Source organism: Scyliorhinus torazame, chromosome 1 (genome assembly GCF_047496885.1).
Source record: "Scyliorhinus torazame isolate Kashiwa2021f chromosome 1, sScyTor2.1, whole genome shotgun sequence".
NCBI lineage: Eukaryota > Metazoa > Chordata > Chondrichthyes > Carcharhiniformes > Scyliorhinidae > Scyliorhinus > Scyliorhinus torazame.
Genome location: NC_092707.1, coordinates 291,922,294 through 291,943,003, shown reverse-complemented (window position 1 = coordinate 291,943,003; position 20,710 = coordinate 291,922,294). Strand labels below are relative to the sequence as shown.

General features: G+C 43.1%; 1 protein-coding gene across 3 annotated transcripts in view; it reads left to right on the top strand.

Annotated features, from left to right (window-relative positions):
* The window catches only part of ezrb (ezrin b), a 134,499-nt gene that overhangs the window by 25,640 nt on the left and 88,149 nt on the right, over nt 1-20,710 (top strand). For all 3 annotated transcript variants that reach the window (XM_072507535.1, XM_072507527.1, XM_072507519.1), the window contains one exon: nt 3,779-3,862. In XM_072507535.1, the coding sequence (XP_072363636.1) occupies nt 3,779-3,862 (84 nt within the window). The remainder of the gene's footprint in view (nt 1-3,778; nt 3,863-20,710) is intronic.

Below are 20,710 nucleotides of genomic sequence, written 5' to 3'. Positions count from 1 at the left end.
CCTTGTCCTTCCTGACCTGTCTGTAGCTGTTAACCGGATTTGCCACCTCATTCCCCTCCAGTGCTCCATCACTGTTATCCAGCTGGGTGGGGGCTGCTTCTCACCTGGTTCTATTATCTCTAATCCTAGCTAAACAATCGCGTGCAGCAGTTTCTCTTGCTGCTCCAGCACCATTAACCACTGGTGTCCCCAGTGATCGATCATTTGGCACTTTCTTCCTATTTCTCATCTATGAGAAATGTGCTCCTCAATGACATTATCCAAATGCACCATGTTAGTTTTTGCATGTATACTGATGATACCCAGCTCTACCTCAGCTACCACCTCTCATGACTCCACCACTGTAGTTATCAGACTGCTTGTCCAACATCCAGTACAGGGTGAGCAGACTTTTACACCCAAGTTAAATACTGGGAAGACTAACATTGTTTTCTGTTTCTCCCTTCCAAATTCTGTTCTCCTAGCAACAGTCTGATATTAATCCAGTATGTTCACAACCTTGGTATCATATTTGACCCGGAGATGAACTTCAGCCACTTATTCATGCCATCACCAAGCCAGCTTAGTTCCACCTCCTGTAGCATTGTCTGACGTGATCCCTGTCTCCGCTCATCTGCTGCTGAAATGCTTATTTGTTGCCTCCAGTCTTAACATCCTCGATGTGTTTTAAAAGTCCCTTGTAAAAATGTTATGTACTCCTCCGCCTATTGCTTTACCTGAACCATTGCAGCTCATAGACAGGAAGCAGCAGATACTGTGGACGTCCACATTTGCATTCCGTATTACTGATCTACAGCAACAGCACACCAACAGGCTGCCTTAATTTAAATGTGAGACAAGTCAAATAAACTTTGTACTTTGACATCCTCACTAGAAAATTAAATTATATTAATAGTTGCCAGCATTCATAGTATTTTTCTGTTCTAATTGGTTCTTTTTTTCCTCCTTCCCACATATACTCCATGATTGAAAATTTGTAAATGGATTTTGGATACTTTTACCATAAAGCAAAAATCCTGGTCCAGTTGGACCAATGCAATTTGATGTATTTACATAAGAACTCGGAGTAGGCAATTCAGCCTCTCGAGCCCGCTCCACCATTCAATAAGATCATGGTTGATCTCATATCTGTCTCCGCTCCACTTTCCTGCCTGTTCTCCATAACCCTTCAACCCATTACTAATTAAAAATCTTTCTATCTCCTGTCCTGGCATCCACCACACTCTGGGGTAGTGAATTCCACAGATTCACAACCCTTTGAGAGAAGTAATTTCTATTCATCTCTGTTTTAAATCTGCTACCCCTTATCATAAACTATAGCATCTGTTCTAGATTGCCCCACACAGTACAGTGATGTGCAGGTTAGGTGGATTGGCCATGCTAAATTGCCCTTGGTGTCCAAAAAAAGTTAGGTTGGGTTACGGGGATATGGTGGAGGTGTGGGCTGGTGCTGTTTCCAAGACCGGTGCAGACTCGATAGGCCAAATGCCCTGCTTCTGCACTGTAAATTCTAGGATTCTATGAAAATGGATTGTGTCTACTTTGTCAATACCTTTCTATTACCTTGCATACCTCAATGAGATCTCCTCTCGTTCTTCTTCTAAACTTGAGAGAGTATAGGTCTAAACTGCTCAATCTCTGAATCAATCTAGTGAACCTCCTCTGAACAGCTTCCAATGCAACTACATCCCTCCTTAAGTAAGGGGACCACAGCGCCTTCACTAGCTCAGATGGTAGAGCGGAGGACTGTAGAAGTAAGGGGACCAAAATTGTTCACTATTCCAGATGCGGACTCACCAATGCCTTGTACAGTTGTAGCAACACTTCCCTACTTTTAAACTCTATTCCTTTCGCTATAAATGCCAAAATTCCACTTACCTTCCTTATTACCTGCTTCGGTGAGCAAGCATCTGCCATTCTGGCTACATGATTAGACCAACTTAGTTGTGACCGTCCCAATATGGTGTCATGCTTGGCATGCCAGCTGAGGTGAGTACCTCCATGCCCTGTATTTTTGATCTTCAGAACCTTCTGAAGGCAGCTCAAATGAAAGCTTGATGCTGGTACACAGTCCATGTTTCGTATTGTGGAGCAGAGTGGGTAGGATTATTGCTCTACCGACTTTCAATTTGTTAGGCAGACTTGCTCCTCTTCAATCCCAGACTGATGTTTGAAGTCTGCTGAAGGCTACACTTGGGAGTTTCTTGCAAGTTCCATTGTCCATACAGACCGCTTAAGAGTATACTGGCGAGATAAGTGAACTTATCCACTGACTGCATCTGGTAATGGACTGAACCCTTGGGCTTGAGATTCTGCTTTGCTGGAGCAGGCTAGTACATTAGCATGAAGAAAACTGAAGTAGTTGTATGCATTGGAGAGTCAGTCCACGCCATATTGCATGTCCATCTCTGAACCTGCAGCTAGTGCACAGTCATTGGCAAACAAGTATGTCTTTGGAGACCTTGGTCATCTCAGATTGAACAACTTTCACTCAATGCAATATCTGATTTTGATGCCAGAGTTAACATTTATGTAAGGCCTAAGAGAGCACTGTGGAGAAAGACCTTGTGAAGAGGGTTGACGCAAAAGCAAACCTGTTCCATGCGTGACTGGAAATGGGTTAGAAGACTTGCTAATTCTGGGACATGCATGACCACAAAGAGTTCAGTGTTGGAAATGATGTATGGGCATCGATGAGGGTTGGCTATCTAACAGGAAACAATCGGGATAAATTACTCATTCGGGTTGGCAAACTGTAACTAGTGGATTGCTGCAGCAAATGGTGCTGGGGCCTCCCACTATTTACAATATACATCAATGGTTTGGATGTACCATTGTCAGCAGATTTAGCTAAAGTGCAAAGATAATAATGAAAGCAAGTTATGAGGAGGATGGAACGAGACTGCAAAAGGATTGAGATTAAGTGAGTGGACAAAAAAATGGCAGATGGAATATAATGTGGGAAAATGTGAGAATGTCGACTTTGGCAGGCAGGATATTATTCAAATGGAGGAGATTGGAGAATGCTGCAGTACAAAAGGAATCTGGGTGTCCTTGTACCTGAACCACACAGTTAGCATGCAGGTACAGCAAATAAAGGCAAATGGAATATTGGTTTTTATTACAAGGGGGTGGTGTATAGGAAGTATTGCTGCAATTGCAGGGCATTGGTGAGACCGTGCATGGAGTACTGTGATCAGAATTGGCCTCCTCACTTTGGGGCGGATATTTATATTGGAAGTGGTTCAGAGAAGATTCACCTGGGATGAAGGATCATCTGATGAGGAAAGATTGAGCAGGTTGGGGTTGGACTTTTATTCAATTGAGCTTAGAAGATTGAGAGATGATATTGGGAGACAAAATGCCAAGGGGATGTTTCCCCTTGTGGGGGAATCTAGAACAAGGGTGCACAGTTCAAAAAGTAGGTTCTCCCACTTAGGCTGGCATCATTGGTCTTTGGAATTGTCTCCCACAGAGCTGTGGAAGCTACATAATTGAATATATTCAAGGCCGTGTTACAGTTTTTTGATCCATGAGTGAGTCTGTGGTTATCGGGGCAAGCAGGAAAGTAGAATTAAGGCCACAATTGGATCAGCTGTGAATTTATCGACTGGTGAATTGGGTTCAATAAGCTAAATGGTCTATCCCTCCTGTTTCTTATGGACAAATTAAACACTGGTCCTATTAGTTTAAGTGCAAAATGGAAGTCTTGCACATAGTGCAAAATTATTTGCCTGCTGTTACTTTTCTCCCTTCAACTTTTTTTTTCCTGTTTCAGGTCAATGTTCGTGTTACAACAATGGATGCGGAGCTGGAGTTTGCCATCCAGCCCAGCACAACAGGCAAGCAGCTCTTTGATCAGGTCAGTCTGAAGCTTTTTATTTTTTACATTAAAGATATTGTGTGCCCTTAATCTGCATATGTTGTACAGTGGTAAGCGATAACTTGCAAAGAATAGTTTCTAAACTGAAATCATGAACCCCAAGTGTAACTATTTTTGGATTGATGCATAACATTCAATGTGCTACACAACAGAATCTGATATTTCATATGTGATTCAGATCCAATAAACATCACTTTAGTGGGTTAAAGGGACTAATGCCTGTTTTTTTTTTTTTCTCATTGAAGGTATTTACATCTGTAATAATCAGCCATTTGTATTGATAAAACTCAATGTGATAAAATATCACAAGGTATTTAGAGCAAATTGTCATACTGAGCCCCTTTATGATGGAGGGTGCATTCTTAGTCAAAGACGTGAATTTTAGGGAGTACTTTTAAGGGAAAAAAAAAAGGCTGAGGTTGAATAGTAGCATGGAGACCAGCTTCAACCTAGTACTAAACTGTAGTATTTGGCAAAGGAGAGAAATTGGGCCGTGAGGGAACTGGTGCGATTGTAGTCCTTTAAATAGAACAAGGAGTGGTCTGAGAGAGGGACCATCTGAGAGTTAAAATCCAGAGGTTTTAATTGGGTAAGCAGGTAGGTGATTGGCTGGTGAGTTTAAGGATTTTAAATCAAGCGATACAAGTACTGTATTAAATGTATCGCTTAACTAGTTAAACTAAACTACAAATTGTTGTTTTGATATTTCTACACTGAAATTAATTACTTCTAGTTGAAATAAAAGAGAGAAAGCTGGCAGGGCAGTTGACATGTTGCACCTGTAGCATGTGGGATTTGATGTTATTTGCAGCAGCCACATCTTCAGTAATTGACTGCAGATTGATGAACTTCGACTCTATGAACTAGAGACGCGATTTGGACATTGAGGGAAGAAGGTACCTGCAGGCTCTTGGATTAGGTCCATGGTCAGAGACAGGAGGGTATGATTGTGCAAGGTAGGTGTGGAGATCCGTTAAGTAGCACTGGAAGAGCCTCGGCTCTTGTCCTTGTCCAACAGGTGTTCTTGTAGCCTGTGTGCAAGCAGTTGCAGGGAGAATGAGCAATTCAATCACAGCACCATGGTACAGGAAGCCAGTGTGTGAGGGGGATAGATACTGTTGTCTGCTGCCAAACGTATGAGTCCCAATCTCTGTGGCCTAGTGGGAAGCAAAAGATTTAAATTGTTGTGGTCCATGTAGTTACCAATGACCTAGGTAGAACAGAGATTTTGCAAGGGGCTAAATTAAAAAGTGCAACTAAAAATGTAATAATCTATGGGGAGCTGGTGGTGCAGTGGTAATGTCACTGGGCTAGTAGTCCAGAGACCCACTGATAAACCCAGTCTTCATAGACTTTGTAATGGTGACAAAGAACAAACAGCAATACAGCACAGGAATGGGCCTTTCGGCCCTCCAAGCCTGCGTTGATCACGTGTCCTATTGAGACCAACCTCTTGTATCCTATATACTGTGAAGTTATTGTCGTTTTATTTTTTTAAAATCTGGTTCACCAATGTTCTTGTGGGAAATTTGCTGTCCTTACCTGGTCTGCCCAGCATGTGTGTACTCCAGGACTGCAGCAACATGGTTGGTTCTTAAACTATCATCTAATATCCTAGCAAGTCACTAGATTGTAGGGCTACAAATGCTGGTCCGACCAATGACCCCCACAACCCATGAAAGCATTTATTAAAAAAAAAATTAAAAAAAATAAAAAAATTAAAAATAATTCCAGATTACTACCTTAGCCATGAGCAGATTGACACCGGGTACATAATATTAGAGTTGAAGACCTGGCTCAAAGATTGGTATGGGAGAAATTAATTTTAATTGATAGGGAACTGGCACAAGGACTAGGGAAAGGGGGGACTATTCACTGGGACACCCTTCACTTTAATCATATAAATGATATATAATGATTCAAGGGGGCTTTGAACTCAGTAGTGAAATTGATAGAGCATATGTAAATAAATGGGTGTGAAATAATTGCAACATCTTCTTAGTAATGGTTAGGGACCAAGGCTGGGAACTGAATATTTGAGGGTATTTGATATTTCAGAAGGCCAGGAAGAGAAAAGGGATAACATCAGTACAGTAGTGCAAATTGACCTTTGCTTGAAAGATCAAGATGTAGAATCCGTTTGGGTGGAGATGAGAACTAGCAAGGCAGAGAAATCAATGGTAGAAATAATTTATAACCGTATCTACACTGTCTTGGTAGCAAAGAGGACTTTTAAGAAATGTAATTAAATAATCATAGACCATTTTAATCTTTATATAGATTGGGTGAATCAAATTGGCAAAAAGTAGGCTTTGATGGTGTGCTCTGTGTAATGAAGACCGTTTCTTCAACCAAATAGGAAATAGACTAAAACAGGAAATAGACTATTTTAGACTTGATTATGTGTAATGAGACAGGACTAATTAATGATCACATTATAAAGGATCCTTCAAGCAAGAATGATGAAATTTCACATTCATGGTTAAGGCTGAAAATCTTGTTGTTGAAGACCAGTCATTTTAGACCCGAGGTATAAAGACAAAATTGGTCACAATGGACTCGGAAAATAAGACCAAGAAACAGTGGCAGATATTTCATAACTCTCAACAAAGATATATTCCAAAAGCGAGAGCCCCTGTGATGGATGCACCATCCATGGCTAAATAAGGAAGTGAAGCATGGTATCAAATTGGGGGGGGTGGGGGAGAAAGACAAATAATGCTACAAAAATTTGTGGAGCCAGAAAGTTGGGAACATTTAGAACCCAGCAAAGTAATTGGAATGAGTGAACTAACGAGAAATATAAAACCTTATTTGAAAGGTAAGAATTTCTACAAATTTATTAGAAAAGGAAGAGTAGCTAAAGTAAATATTAGTCACTTAGATGGGACTGGGAAATGAGGAAATGGCAGAGACCTTAAACAAATATTTTGTATTTGTCCTAACCGTATCAGATCTAAAACAGCCCAAAAATAATATAAAATCCAAGTGCAAAAAGAGGGAAGGAACAGCCAATGCATCCACTAGGGCGGCACGGTAGCATAGTGGTTAGCACTGTTGCTTCACAGCGCCAGGGTCCCGGGTTCAATTCCTGGCTTGTGTCACTGTCTGTGCAGAGTCTGCACTTTCTCCCCGTGTCTGCGTGGGTTTCCTGCCACAAGTCCCGAGAGACGTGCTTGTTGGGTGAATTGGGCATTCTGAATTTTCCCTTGGTGTACCCGAACAGGTGCCATAATGTGATGACTAGGGGATTTTCACAGTAATTTCATTGCAGTGTTAATGTAAGCCTACTTGTGACACTAATAAAGATTATATATAATTCTTCTTTTATTACCCTGGAATTCAAGTCCTGGGACTTGTCAGCCTTCAGTCCCATTAGTTTTTCTTGTGATCTCCAAAATTCCCCAGATTCTGGAAAGGTCCCAGTGGATTGTAAAAAGACAAATCTAGCACCTAGACAGCAGGAAACGATGAGCCAGTTAATCTGTCATTGGGAAAATGCTGGAATCCATTATTGAAGAGATAATAGCAGGACATATGGAAAATCATCATGCAATCAGTATGGTCAAATGAAAGAAAAGTGTGTTTGACAATTAGAGTTCTTTAAAGTTGAATTAAGCAGGGTGGATGAAGGGGAACCAGCAAATGTGTTTTTGGATTTCCGAAAGGCATTCCGTAAGATGCCACATAAAAGATTACACCAGGTAAGTGCTCACAGTTGGTGTCAACAGTAACATATTAGCAAGAATAGAGGATTGGCTAACAGGAAACATAGGATAAATGGGGAATTTCCAAGTTGACAAAATGTCACTAGTGGGTCCACAGGATCAGTTCTGAGGCCTTCTGATTTACAATCTATATTAATGACTTAGATGAAGGAACTTAAGTGCATTGTAGCCAAATTTGCTGACCATACAGAAATAGGTGGGAAAGCAAGTTGAGAAGGATTCTGTCTGCAAAGGGATATAAATAGGTCAGCATAGTGGGCAAAAATCTGGCCGATGGTGTATAATATGTGGAAATGGGAGGTTATACAAAATGGGCAGCACAGTGGTTAGCACTGCTGCCTCAACGAGGCAGGGACCCGGGTTCAATTCCAGCCTTTGGTGACTGTGCAGAGTTTGCATGTTCTCTGACAGTGTGGGTTTCCTCCCACAGTCCAAAGATGTTCGGGTTAGGTGGATTGGCCATGCTAAATTGGTCCTTAATGCCCAGTGCTCTTTCAGAGGACTGCCCCCGTACACTCCTGCCAGGTGTGAGGTAAGTAATTCATGCCGGCGGGACTGGCCAAAACAGGACGGCCACTCTGCCCATCAGGGCCTGGAGAATTGCTTGGGGGGAGGGGAGGGGGGGGGAGGCGCGTGGGGAGAATAGGGCAGCCGGCGGCGGGGCAGGTTTCGCGCCTCCCCCGGGGGATTCTCCGGACGTGGGGGTCGGAGAATCCCGGCCTACATCTTTCCAAATGTGGAGACCAAAACTGCACACTGTATTTCAGATGTGGTCTCACCAACACTACAACTCCAGCAAGACTTTTTTGCTTCCTATACTTTAATTGCCTTTATGCCAGTGGCATTCCTAATTGCTTGGTGTATCTGCATGCTAACACTTTTTTAATTCTTTGTATGGGCACCATGTCTCTTTGAACATCAACACTTGCAAGTTTCTTAGCTGATTGAAAAAAAATTCAGCTCCTCTATTCTTTTGACCAAATATGAATAACTTTCATTTCCCTACATTATAATCTATCAGCCATCTTGTTGTCCACTCACTTAACCTATCTATTTCTCTTTGCAGCATCTGTGCCCTTCTTACAGCTTGCCTTTTCACCTAGCTTTGTATCATCAGCAAACTTGGATCATAATTCTTCTTCAAAGTCCGCTTTGTCCAACCCACAGCCGGTATCCGGCCCCCAAAACACCCCTGGAGCCCTTTTACCGGTCAAACAGATAAGTTGGAGTGGAATATCCTGTAAGGAGTGGCTTCTCGTCACAGGCCACTCCCCTCCCATGTTGCTGCTAATCGGCTCACCAGTAAGCATTTGAGCAGCAAATGTGGGAGAGTAACGGTCTGATTTGGAGGAGCACCAAACCCCAGCATCAGTGAGTTTGCTGGGGCTAAAGAGCCATTCATTCAGGTAGTGGGGGTTGGTGGAGGTGAGTGGGCTGGCAGGAAGGAGGGGCCAGATGGGCTGCCTGCCATGTGGGGGAGGGTTCCGTGTGTGTGAGACTGTCTCTGTCTTACTTTTGCCACCACACACTGACATATACTTGTACAGCAGGTGAGGGCGAGCAAGTGAACACCCTGAAACTGGAAGTGAACCTGGCGCACCCACTCTGACCCCCCTCACACTCCGGTCATTTTTAATTACTTGAAGCAATGTATTGCTTTATTTTTGGAACCTGAGACGAGAGCAAAGATGCTGGATAAGCTCTGCAGGTCTGGTCGAGAGAAACCGGAGTTAACGTTTCGAGTCATAGACTCCTCATTGGAACTGAAAGGAGGGAAAATGTAGAAGTTGCAACTTTTAAGAATAACAGACAGATGGCCTGGTGTGAGAAGGGGAGGATGGTGTTTTGCATTGAGGCAATACATGCATGGCGGTTTGTTTTTTAAAAAGAAAGTGGGGTTTAAGATGGAGGAGAAAGATCAAAATCTAAAGTTGCCGAACGCGACATCGAGTGCTGAGGGCTGCAACAAAGCCAACCGTAAGATGGGGTGCTGCTGCCGTGCCAGGTTTCACTGGAGCATTGCAACAGGGCAAGGATGGGCATGAAAGCAAGGTGCTGAGTTAAAATGGTGTGCAACAGGAAGGTTTGGGTATATGTTTCAATCAGGTCTCCTCTCATCTTTCTAAACTCTAATGTATTATACAGTCCCAGTCGAACCAATCTCTCATAGGATGGTGCCGCCAACCCTAGTTGCAACCTCTGCTGCACTCCCGCTATGGCAGCTATAGCCTTTCTTGGGTAGAGACACCAAAACTGCACACTATACTCCAGGCGTGGTCTCACCAAGGCCCTATATAACTGCAGTAAGTCATCTGTACTTCTAAACTCAAATCCTCTTGCAATGAAGGCTGACATGCCATTTGCCTTCCTAATTGCTTGCTGCACCTGCCTCTCCACTTTCATTGTGTGGTGTACAAGAACATCCAGATCCTTCCCAATATATCATCATTAGATAATACTCTTCCATTGTCTTTCACATCAAAGTGTATAACTTCAGATTTAGCCACATTGTCCTGAATGTGCCATGTGTTTGCTCACCACTCAACTTGCCTAAATAACCTTGAAGCCTCCTTACATCCTCTTAACTCGCAGTTCTACCCGGTTTTGTGTCATCAGCAAACTTGGAAATCTTATTTTGTTCCCTCATCCAGGTCATTTGTATATTGTTATAACACCCTGGGCTTGTGCACGGTCAATTCCAGCCCCACTTGACCCAGAGTCACAACACACATAAATTGACCAATAATTATTAGAAAAACATCTGAAGTCTTGTGCCCTTGGCTGCCCAATAATTACAGTCACCAGGTTTGTAAATTAGCACAATTACTTTTTTCTTATAATGAGAACTTTAATAAAATATGCAGCAAAATAATGCTTGGAAAAATACCCAAAAGTCTTTTGCCTGTGGCTACCCAATAATTATAGTCACCAGGAGTGTAAATGAACACTATAGTTCACAAGAACTATAATGAAATGCGCAGCAAATACAACTGGTTAACGATTATCTAATTCCTAATCCCAAACTTTAACTTGCTACACACACACACACACACACACACACACACACACACACACACACACACACACACACAAAAGAAATGTACAGCACAGGCCCTTGGCCCTCCAAGCCTGTGCCGACCATGCTGCCCGACTAAACTACAATCTTCTACACTTCCTGGGTCCGTATCCCTCTATTCCGATCATATTCATGTATTTGTCAAGATACCCCTTAAATGTCCCTATCGTCCCTGCTTCCACCACCTCCTCCGGTAGCGAGTATATTTTTTTAAACTTGCCTCGTCCATCTAATCTAAACCTTGCCCCTCTCACCTTAAACCTATGCCCCCTAGTAATTGACCCCTCTACCCCGGGGAAAAGCCTCTGACTATCCACTCTGTCTATGCCCCTCATAATTTTGTAGACCTCTATCAGGTCGCCCCTCAACCTCCTTCGTTCCAGTGAGAACAAACCGAGTTTATTCAACCGCTCCTCATAGCTAATGCCCTCCATACCTGGCAACATTCTGGTAAATCTCTTCTGCACCCTCTCTAAAGCCTCCACATCCTTCTGGTAGAGTGGCGACCAGAATTGAACACTATACTCCAAGTGTAGCCTAACTAAGGTTCTATACAGCTGCAACATGACTAGCCAATTCTTATACTCAATGCCCCGGCCAATGAAGGCAAGCATGCCGTATGCCTTCTTGACTGCCTTCTCCACCTGTGTTGCCCCTTTCCGTGACCTGTGGACCTGTACTCCTAGATCTCTCTGACTTTCAGTACTCTTGAGGGTTCTACCATTCACTGTATATTCCCTACCTGCATTAGACCTTCCAAAATGCATTACCTCACATTTGTCCAGATTAAACTTCTGCCATCTCTCCACCCAAGTCTCCAAACAATCTAAATCCTGCTGTATCCTCTGACAGTCCTCATCGCTATCCGCAATTTCACCAACCTTTGTGTCGTCTGCAAACTTACTAATCAGACCAGTTACATTTTCCTCAATCATTTATATATACTACAAACAGCAAAGGTCCCAGCACTGATCCCTGTGGAACACCACTGGTCACAGCCCTCCAATTAGAAAAGCATCCTTCCATTGCTACTCTCTGCCTTCTATGACCTAGCCAGTTCTGTATCCACCTTGCCAGCTCACCCCTAATCCCGTATGACTTCACCTTTTGTACTAGTCTACCATGAGGGACCTTGTCAAAGGCCTTACTGAAGTCCATATAGACAACATCCACTGCCCTACCTGCATCTATCATCTTAGTGACCTCCTCGAAAAACTCTATCAAGTTAGTGAGACACGACCTCCCCTTCACAAAACCATGCTGCCTCTCACTAATACGTCCATTTGCTTCCAAATGGGAGTAGATCCTGTCTCGAAGAATTCTCTCCAGTAATTTCCCTACCACTGAAGTAAGGCTCATCGGCCTGTAGTTCCCTGGATTATCCTTGCTACCCTTCTTAAACAGAGGAACAACATTGGCTATTCTCCAGTCCTCCGGGACATCACCTGAAGACAGTGAGGATCCAAAGATTTCTGTCAAACACACACACACACACACACACTTGACAAACTGAGGGTAGAAGAGGGGTGAAAATCACAAGTAAAAGGAAAAAGAGACTTTGTTTCAGATTGACTTTAACCAGCCCTTCCTTCAAAGTAAACTTTCAGATCTAGGTCTCTGTTTGTTTGCAGCCTGTAAATGATTTCACTGTTGATTCATTCAGGTCTCTGCAGTTTCAGAAATACATCAACTCAGCCTTTCTGGAGGGAGAGAGGGAGAAAAAAAGCTCCTTGGGTCTGAGAATCATCTCACTCGAGTAACACCCAATCACCACCTGTTACTGGGCAAAATACGACCTATTGGCCACCAGCCAATCAATTAAGAGTTCCACCCATATCTCGGGTGCTGATCTGGGTCTTGCTGTCCAAAGCTAGCAGCACCACGTATGATATTCCAAGTTACTTGAATTCCTCCTCTTGTGTTGTTTGACTTAAAGATACATGTCCATTAAGCATCCATGGATCATAAATGCTAACGGCAAAAATAAAGGAGAAATAAGGGAATCAGCAGAAAGGATCCTTACAATATCGTGAACATCTAGACCCCAAGCACTGATTCCTGCGGTACCCCACTAGTTGCTACCTGCCACTCTGAAGATGACCCATTTATTCCCACGCTGTTACCTGTCTGTCAGCTAATTCTCGATCCATGCCAATACTTTACCCCCTATCCCATATGCTTTAACTTTGCCCACTAAGCCCTCATGAGGGATCTTGTCAAAGCCTTCTCAAAATACACCACATCCACTGGTGTTCTCATCTATTCTACTAGTAACATCCTCAAAAAAGTAGATTTGGTAAGAATGATTTGCCTTTCACAAACCCATGCTGGCTTTGTCCAATCCGTGCCAAATGTTCTGTTATCACATCTTTTAATAGACTCTAGCATTCTTCGCCCTCTTTTATTATGAAGTTGGCAAATGTACTTTGGCTATGTTGGACAAATCTTCATTAGTAGGCAGATCATTCTTAATCACCACCGTATTCTAACCCCCACCAAACCCATTTGCTTTTTCAACTACCACTGCTTCTTAATGGCCCTTTTTCCTAATCTACCCAGCATGTTGCTATTTCTAACTGTATGAGATACTGGAACGCTCCTAGCCTTCCAAATTGTTTGGTGTATATTGTCCTTTATCTTGACTTCAGCCAACTGATGCTTAATTTTATCAATTGGCTCTTCTTGCTGAAAGACCACTTTGTTCTCTTAGTACTTTCTCAATGTTGCACTTGCTGTCACTGATCCTACTGGAAATAACTTGGCCCAGTTTAACCATGTGATCTTAAGCCAGTTTTGTTCCATCAGGGAGACTTTGTTCCTTCCTACAATTACCAGTGGCAAGTGATGGGATGTATCATCACATTCCACTCCAACACTGACTTCACCTATCACTGGAATACTGTTAATGGAATAACCAGTCAGTTTCCTACCAGATTTGCGTTGCGGAGTATTACTTCGGGACTTCTTGTACACTTTGAGAATGCAGCTGTATAAACCATGAAAGTAAGTTGCGAAACTGACTTTCATTTCTACCTTGGACGCTGGAAGTTTATCATACCTTGTTTCATTTGCGTGTTATTTTTCTTGCTGTTTGACTGAGAGCAATTCTTTTTTTTAAAAAAAAAATGTAGAGTACCCAATTATTTTCTTTTCCAATTAAGGAAAAGCCACCTAACCTGCACATCTTTGGGTTGTGGGGGTGAGACCCACGCAGACATGGAGAGAATGTGCAAACTCCACACTGACAGTGACCCAGGACCGGGATTCAAACCCGGGTCCTCAGCACCGTAGTCCCAGTGCTAACCACTGCGCCACATGACACCATAACTGAGCATTTCTAGATCTTCCTGTTCAATAACTTCAATTTCTGCTTCCACATCTATTATATGTGCATTAGAGCATTTCCAGATTCCTGAAATAATTTTAAATGTACCACAACCTCGACCTGGTAAATGGCTACTGTGACCTGGATCAATACTGTTTCCTCCTTTACACTACTTTTTGGATATGGCTGACTTTCCCACAGGCAGAGCACATTGACTGGGAAATAGGGCATTGTTATGGACACCTGGTTAATCCTCAACAAAGGTTAAGATACTGAACCGGACGCATAATGTTTTAAGACCGTGCAGAAAAGATAGATTCGTTCTGGGAGTGATAGTAAAAGAAATTGGGCTTGTTATTTTACAAACTAAAATTTTTTAAAATAAAACTTTCAAACTTCAGTTCTTTTTTAAAATATTTTATTTCGACATTTCTACATTTTTAACAACAATTTGCAAGAGGAAAAACAACAAAGTAAATAACACCCACCCAACCAACAACCACACCCACCCAACGTGGCTTACACATGCAGATCCCCAGTCCCCCTCCCTCACTAACTAATCATACCTCAACCAATCTCCTCCCCCCCCCCCCCCCGCCCTTTTGTATCTGCTGACAGCTTAATTTTCCCCAAAGAAGTCTATAAACGGCTGCCACCTCTGGGCGAACCCTGGCGATGATCCTCTTCGGGCGAACTTCATTTTCTCAAGCCTGAGAAACTTGGCCATGTCACCAAACTTCAGTTCTAACACTAACTGTTTGTATGCAGTTTCTTAATTTTAACACACGGTCCTATTAAACAGCACTTGACATTAAAATACAGCTCGCATTTCACTTCCAGACAAAGGCCGCACTTGAATTTAAGAAGCAATCTTTCTTCTGTTAGGATATCTCTATCGGAATTTCAAAGCCTTCTCACTCTGGCAGTTTACATGACCTGTTCTATTGCTGCTTCCATCCATAAGCTAGCAGGTTTCATGACCTGATGGGCTGCTCTCCACTACCTTCTGCTTCCAGGTTTCCTGACCTGTCGTCTTGGCTGCCCATCTGCTTCTACCTTCCCAAAAGCATTTCTCTCGCTCTCGCAAAGTTTCTCCCCTGAGGTGGTCAAACTTGAATCTATTCTCATTATTTGGCTGATAGCCCATTCCATTTACACAAAAGGCCAGAGCCATTTATAGACCATTAAGCCATCAGACTCTGTTAATTAAGATAATGGCTGATCATTGAAAGGCAATGAGCGGGATTCTACACCGTGCCTGCCTGACGACCGGAAATTCCTGCCCGAGGTCAATGGACCTTTACATGATCTGTGTCCCGGCCATGGCGATCTTGCAGCAGGCAGAGCGGAAGAATCCAGCCCAATGTGTCTTTGGTGGGTCATGTTATGTATTCCGTAACAAGTTTTAAATCTGAATGAGAGCGAGCATATGACTCAGCCAGATCTGGCCGTATCCCTTTGAGTTCAGGCTAACAGCATTTTCCTTCAATCTGTTTAAACCTTTAAATTGTCTGCTTAACTTTTGGACCCAAATTTCTAATATCGCCCTATTGTAGCAGTTAGGTGGTTGATGGTTACTTCAACAATGGGAGCATCTAAAATTCTTGTTTTTAATAAACATTTTTATTGAGGTATTTTTTTGGTATTATAACAGCACAATAAACAATGTAAATGAAACTAAGTGCAAAACCCGTCTCCCTCCCTTACAGGTCCCACCTTTATTAACCCCCTACTTTAAGCTAAACTAACCCCCCCCCCCCTTCCTTCTGCTGACTATTAATTTTCCGCGAAGAAGTTGACGAACGATTGCCACCTCTGGGCGAACCCTAACCGTGACCCTCAAGGCGGACTTTATTTTCTCCAAACAGAGAAAGCTAGCCATGTCCGATAGCCAGGTCTCCGACTTCGGTGGCTTTGAGTCCCTCCAAGCTAATAGTATCGTCTTCTGGCTACCAGGGAAGCAAAGGCCAGAACGTCTGCCTCGTTCTCCTCCTGGATTCCTGGGTCTTCCGACACCCAAAAAATCGCCACCTCTGGACTCCGCTCCACCCTTGTTTTTAACACCGTGGACATGACATTTGCAAACCTCTGCCAAAACCCCCTAAGCTTCGGACATGCCCAGAACATGTGGACATGGTTCGCTGGTCCTCCTGCACATTTTCACACTTGTCTTCCACCCCAAAGAAACTGCTCATCTGGGCCACTGTCATGTGAGCCCAATGAACGACCTTTGATTGCATCAGGCTGAGCCTGGCACATGTTGCGGACGCGTTGACTCTACTCAACGCGTCTGCCCATAGACCATCCTCTATCTCTCCTCCCAGCTCCTACTCCCACTTGCGCTTCAGCTCCTCGGTCTGCGTCTCCTCTGACCCCATAAGTTCCTGGTAAATGTCTGAGACGCTCCCTCCTTCTACCTACCCTCTGGAAACTACCCTGTCCTGAATCCCCCTCAGCAGTAGGAGCAGGAAGGTTGACACCTGTTTACGTAGGAAGTCTAAAATTTGTCAGCGCCAGCCCACCCTCTCCCGACTCCGCTCAAGCATTACCTTCCTTCCCTGCGGGGTCTTGCCCACCCAAACAAAGCCAGAGATCACTTTGTTGACCTGTTTTTAAAAAAAAAAAAAGGACCGCAGAATAAAGATGGGGAGACATTGAAACACGACCAGGAATCTCGGGAGGACTGTCATCGTCACCCTCTGCACCCTCCCAGCAAATGACAATTGGAGCGCGTTCCATCTCCAAAAATCGTCCTTCATTTGGTCTACTAGCCGGGCCAGATTTAATTTATGCAGCCGGTCCCATTCCCACGCCACTTGAATGCCTAGGTACCTTAAGCTTCCCCCATCTAATTTAAATGGTAGCTCCCCCAATCGCCTCGCCTGGACCGCAAACATCTCACTTGTCCCCATGTTTAGCTTGCACCCCGAAAACCGGCCAAATTCCCCACGAATCCTCATGATTTCTTCCATCCCCTCTAATGGGTCCGATACATACAGAAGCAGGTCGTCTGCATGGAGCGAGACTGTGCTCCACCCTCTTCCCCCCCAGCCCAGCCCCTTGAGGCTCTCTGAGCAATTGCCAATGGCTCTATAGCTAGCGTGAACAACAGTGGGGAGAGGGGGCAAGGAGAGCATCTAAAATTCTGACTGAGACTAATTCTGGCTGATACAGCCAGAATCTCACTGAAATCCAGTGGAATTTCCTACTGACTCAGAAAAAGAACTCTCTTGTAATTTACAACTATCTCTGGAATTAGTCGTGGTCTCATTACAGAGCCAGCTTATTATCTTTGCTCAAAAACTTGCCCTGGATTTTATTGTCCTTTAGGCCTCCTATGTATCCAGGTTTGCTTTCTTAATTTGCACCATACTCCGTGAACTGAGAGTTTCTTTAATTTGAGAGTGTATTCCACTTGGCAAATGCTTCCTTTGGACATAGCCCACAGTGCAATTACATTCATTCATCATGCCATAATGAGTCCAAAATGTTATTACTTTCAGCATATTCCATAGACACCATCACAAAAGCACCTGGCCTCAATAATAGGGAAGGCAGTGGTGTAGTGGTATTGTTGATGGACTAGTAATCCAGGAGCCAGAGTAATTTTCTGGGACCCGGGTTCGAAACCCACATGGCAGATAGTGAAATTTGAATTGAATAAAAAGATCTAGAATTAAAAGTCTACGGTGACCATGAAGCCATTGTCAATTGTTGTCAAAACCCATCTGGTTCACTAATATCTATTTTTGGGAAGGAAATCTGTTGTTCTTACCTGGTCTGACCTACACCTCTGACTCCAGATCCACAGCAATGTGGTTGACTGTAAATGTCCTCCGGGATGAGCAATAAATGCCAGCAACGCCCACATCCCACGAACAAATAAAAACATTTTTAAAATAAATGCAAAATGCAGGAAATGTGAAGTAAAAACGGGAAATGCTACATAAATTCATCACGTCTAGCAGCATCTGTGGAGAGCTGGATGGTGTGGCGGCCCAGTGGTTAGCACTGCTGCCTCGCTGCACCAGGGACCCAGGTTCCACAATGGGAGCATTGGATCACTGTCTGGTGTGGAGTTTGTACATTGTCTCCATGTTTGCGTGGGTTTCCTCCATGTGCTCTGGTTTCCTCCCACAATCCAAAGATGTGAGGGGTAGGTGGATTGGCCATGTTAAATTTCCCCGTGTCCAGGGAAATGCAGGTTAGGTGATGGGGGAGTGGACCTGGGTAGAGTGTTCATTTGAAGGATCTGTGCAGACTCGATGGGCAGAATGACTTCCTTCTGCATTGTAGAGATTCTATGATCTCAAGTTAAATGTTTTGAAAATGAAAAATCGCTTATTGTCACAAGTAGGCTTCAAATGAAGTTGCTGTGAAAAGCCCCTAGTCTCCACATTCCGGCGCCTGTTTTGAGTCAAATTGACCTTTCTACATTTAAAACAAAATTGTAATAAGCATTTACTTATTTAATTTGCTTTCAGACTAATGTGTAGCCTTTGTAAATACACCTGACTTTTTTTGTTGAATATCTTCATTATCCCAAAATATGGTTTCAATGCTGTTATTTTTGAACTTTGTGCTACGCTGAGTCACTGCACCTTGGGGTGAGGGTCCTGCTATTAGAGAGCGAGGTGTGTGACGAGGCGAGTGGGAAAAAGATGTTTAATTCTAATTTGAATTTCTCTCTCTCTCTCTCTCTTTCTCTTTCTCTTTCTCTTTCTCCTCCTCCCCCTCCCCCCCCCCCCCCCCTCCTAATCCCAACCAATCAAAATAGAGCATTCTTATGATTCCAACTGACTGGACAAATCAGATCCCAGAGTGAAACCAGGCTTGATAAAACTCTGGAGGATCTCAAATGAGTCTGATTAACTAACTTTAAACACCGAATATTTATTAAGATTATAATGAACTTTTTTTACACCTAACTGAGATTGGAAATAAAATCTCAATACAAACACAAGGCGACTCACGTATTCACTATTCCTTCACTCCAGCAATATTGGTACAGATACGTACAAAGTCCTAAAGATAAAACCATTTACGATATCTGTCTTGTACTCCAGTATTCAAGGTAAGTGAATTAGGTTAGACACACCACATTCTGAAGTAAATAACCGATACAACCAAAGCAGATTCCATGGATTTCTCAACCACCCACCCAGAAGTTTGTAGCATTGTGAGCTAACCATTCTCATGAAAACTTTCCTTTATCACAAGAGATTCTACATTTGAAGAACTTGCATTGGCATTGTCTTCAAATGTCGTGCCCACGTGGGGAACGTCAACAAGGATCCACCTCCAGGGTTTCAATCTCGCTTTCCATATTCCTTTCCCCAGGATCTCACGTACACTAGCTTGACCTTCCAAGTACAATTTCAAATCTTCGGCCATGCCAAGCAGAACACCACTGCTCCTTTGCACGGCGTCACCAACCTTTGGCTACCCTCGGATGTTCAGGGCTTCTCACGAGCCCACTTTGCTTCAAGTCTGCTCCCCATGGTTTTTTTCTCTTTAACTGGGAACTTATTCTTCTGCTTTCTTTTAGCTTTACTTCTGGGATTTTTTTCTGATCTATATCTTTGCATCTGCCTGGAGCTTTCTTCTCCAACCAATCCCTGCCACCACTCCGAATGACCTGTTCCCTGGGACCCCTTCTCTGGAATAATGCCCCAGATCGAAGTTGCCTGACCAGCTTTTTGCAATGTCTTCTGCACATGCACGCAAGTCTGGTTCCCAGACTGAAAATGATAATGAAACTGAGCATGTGTGGGCCATTTCCCGGTACTGCATATGCAAAAGAACCGAGGCCTGCTGGGAACTGAAGTTTCTGACTTCGGAGGTAATTATTTGCATTTCTTGACATTCCATGTCATAATTGCTGTATCTTCGTGAAAAATATCACATTTACTGTGGTAGTATATCATATCAAAAATGTGGATTTGTAACTGGGTCCAGGGAAACGAGATGTAATGAAAGTTATTTTCCATTTGCAGTACTAGCGATAAACTGAATTAGGTAACTTGCAAGAAACTGGCTCTGCATCCTCTAAATGTAATATAAAGCACATGTGTACCCGGTGTCTCTAACCATGTGCACTGACCATATTATTTAAAACCATATACTTATACGAATTTTGTGCCAGGCATTTGCTTTTTTTTTTTTTTTTTTAAACACCTGCCTTTTGTGACAAGTGACAATTGTTTATTCATAAAAAAAAAGGATCAGTTTGGATAAAAAATTAGCCCAAGGATCAAAATCCGTCCTAGTAAGTGGTTGTTTTTAAAGACTGAACCTTGGTAGAAGGTGGAGTTCCCCAAGGGTCAGTGCTTTTCTGATCTGTATAATGAGTATTGGAATACAAACCAATTTCAAAACTTGCTGTTGATACCATACTTGGATGTGTGGTTGTCGGTGAGGATGTCTACCATAGGCTAGTAGAATGGCAAGATGGAATTTAATACAGAAGTAAGGTGATGCATATTTGCAAAACAGATAGATAATCGGCACAGTTCTAAAATGTGCAGGATCTGTGGGTCCTTGTACATCGGATTAAGGAGACAGGACACATTGATAATTAGCAAAGCATTGACTATCATTAATAAAGAGATGTTGAGTACAGAAACCGAGAAGTTATGCTGAGCCTTTTATAAAACCCTGGTTAGGCCCCAACTAGAGTATTATATCCTTTTCTGATT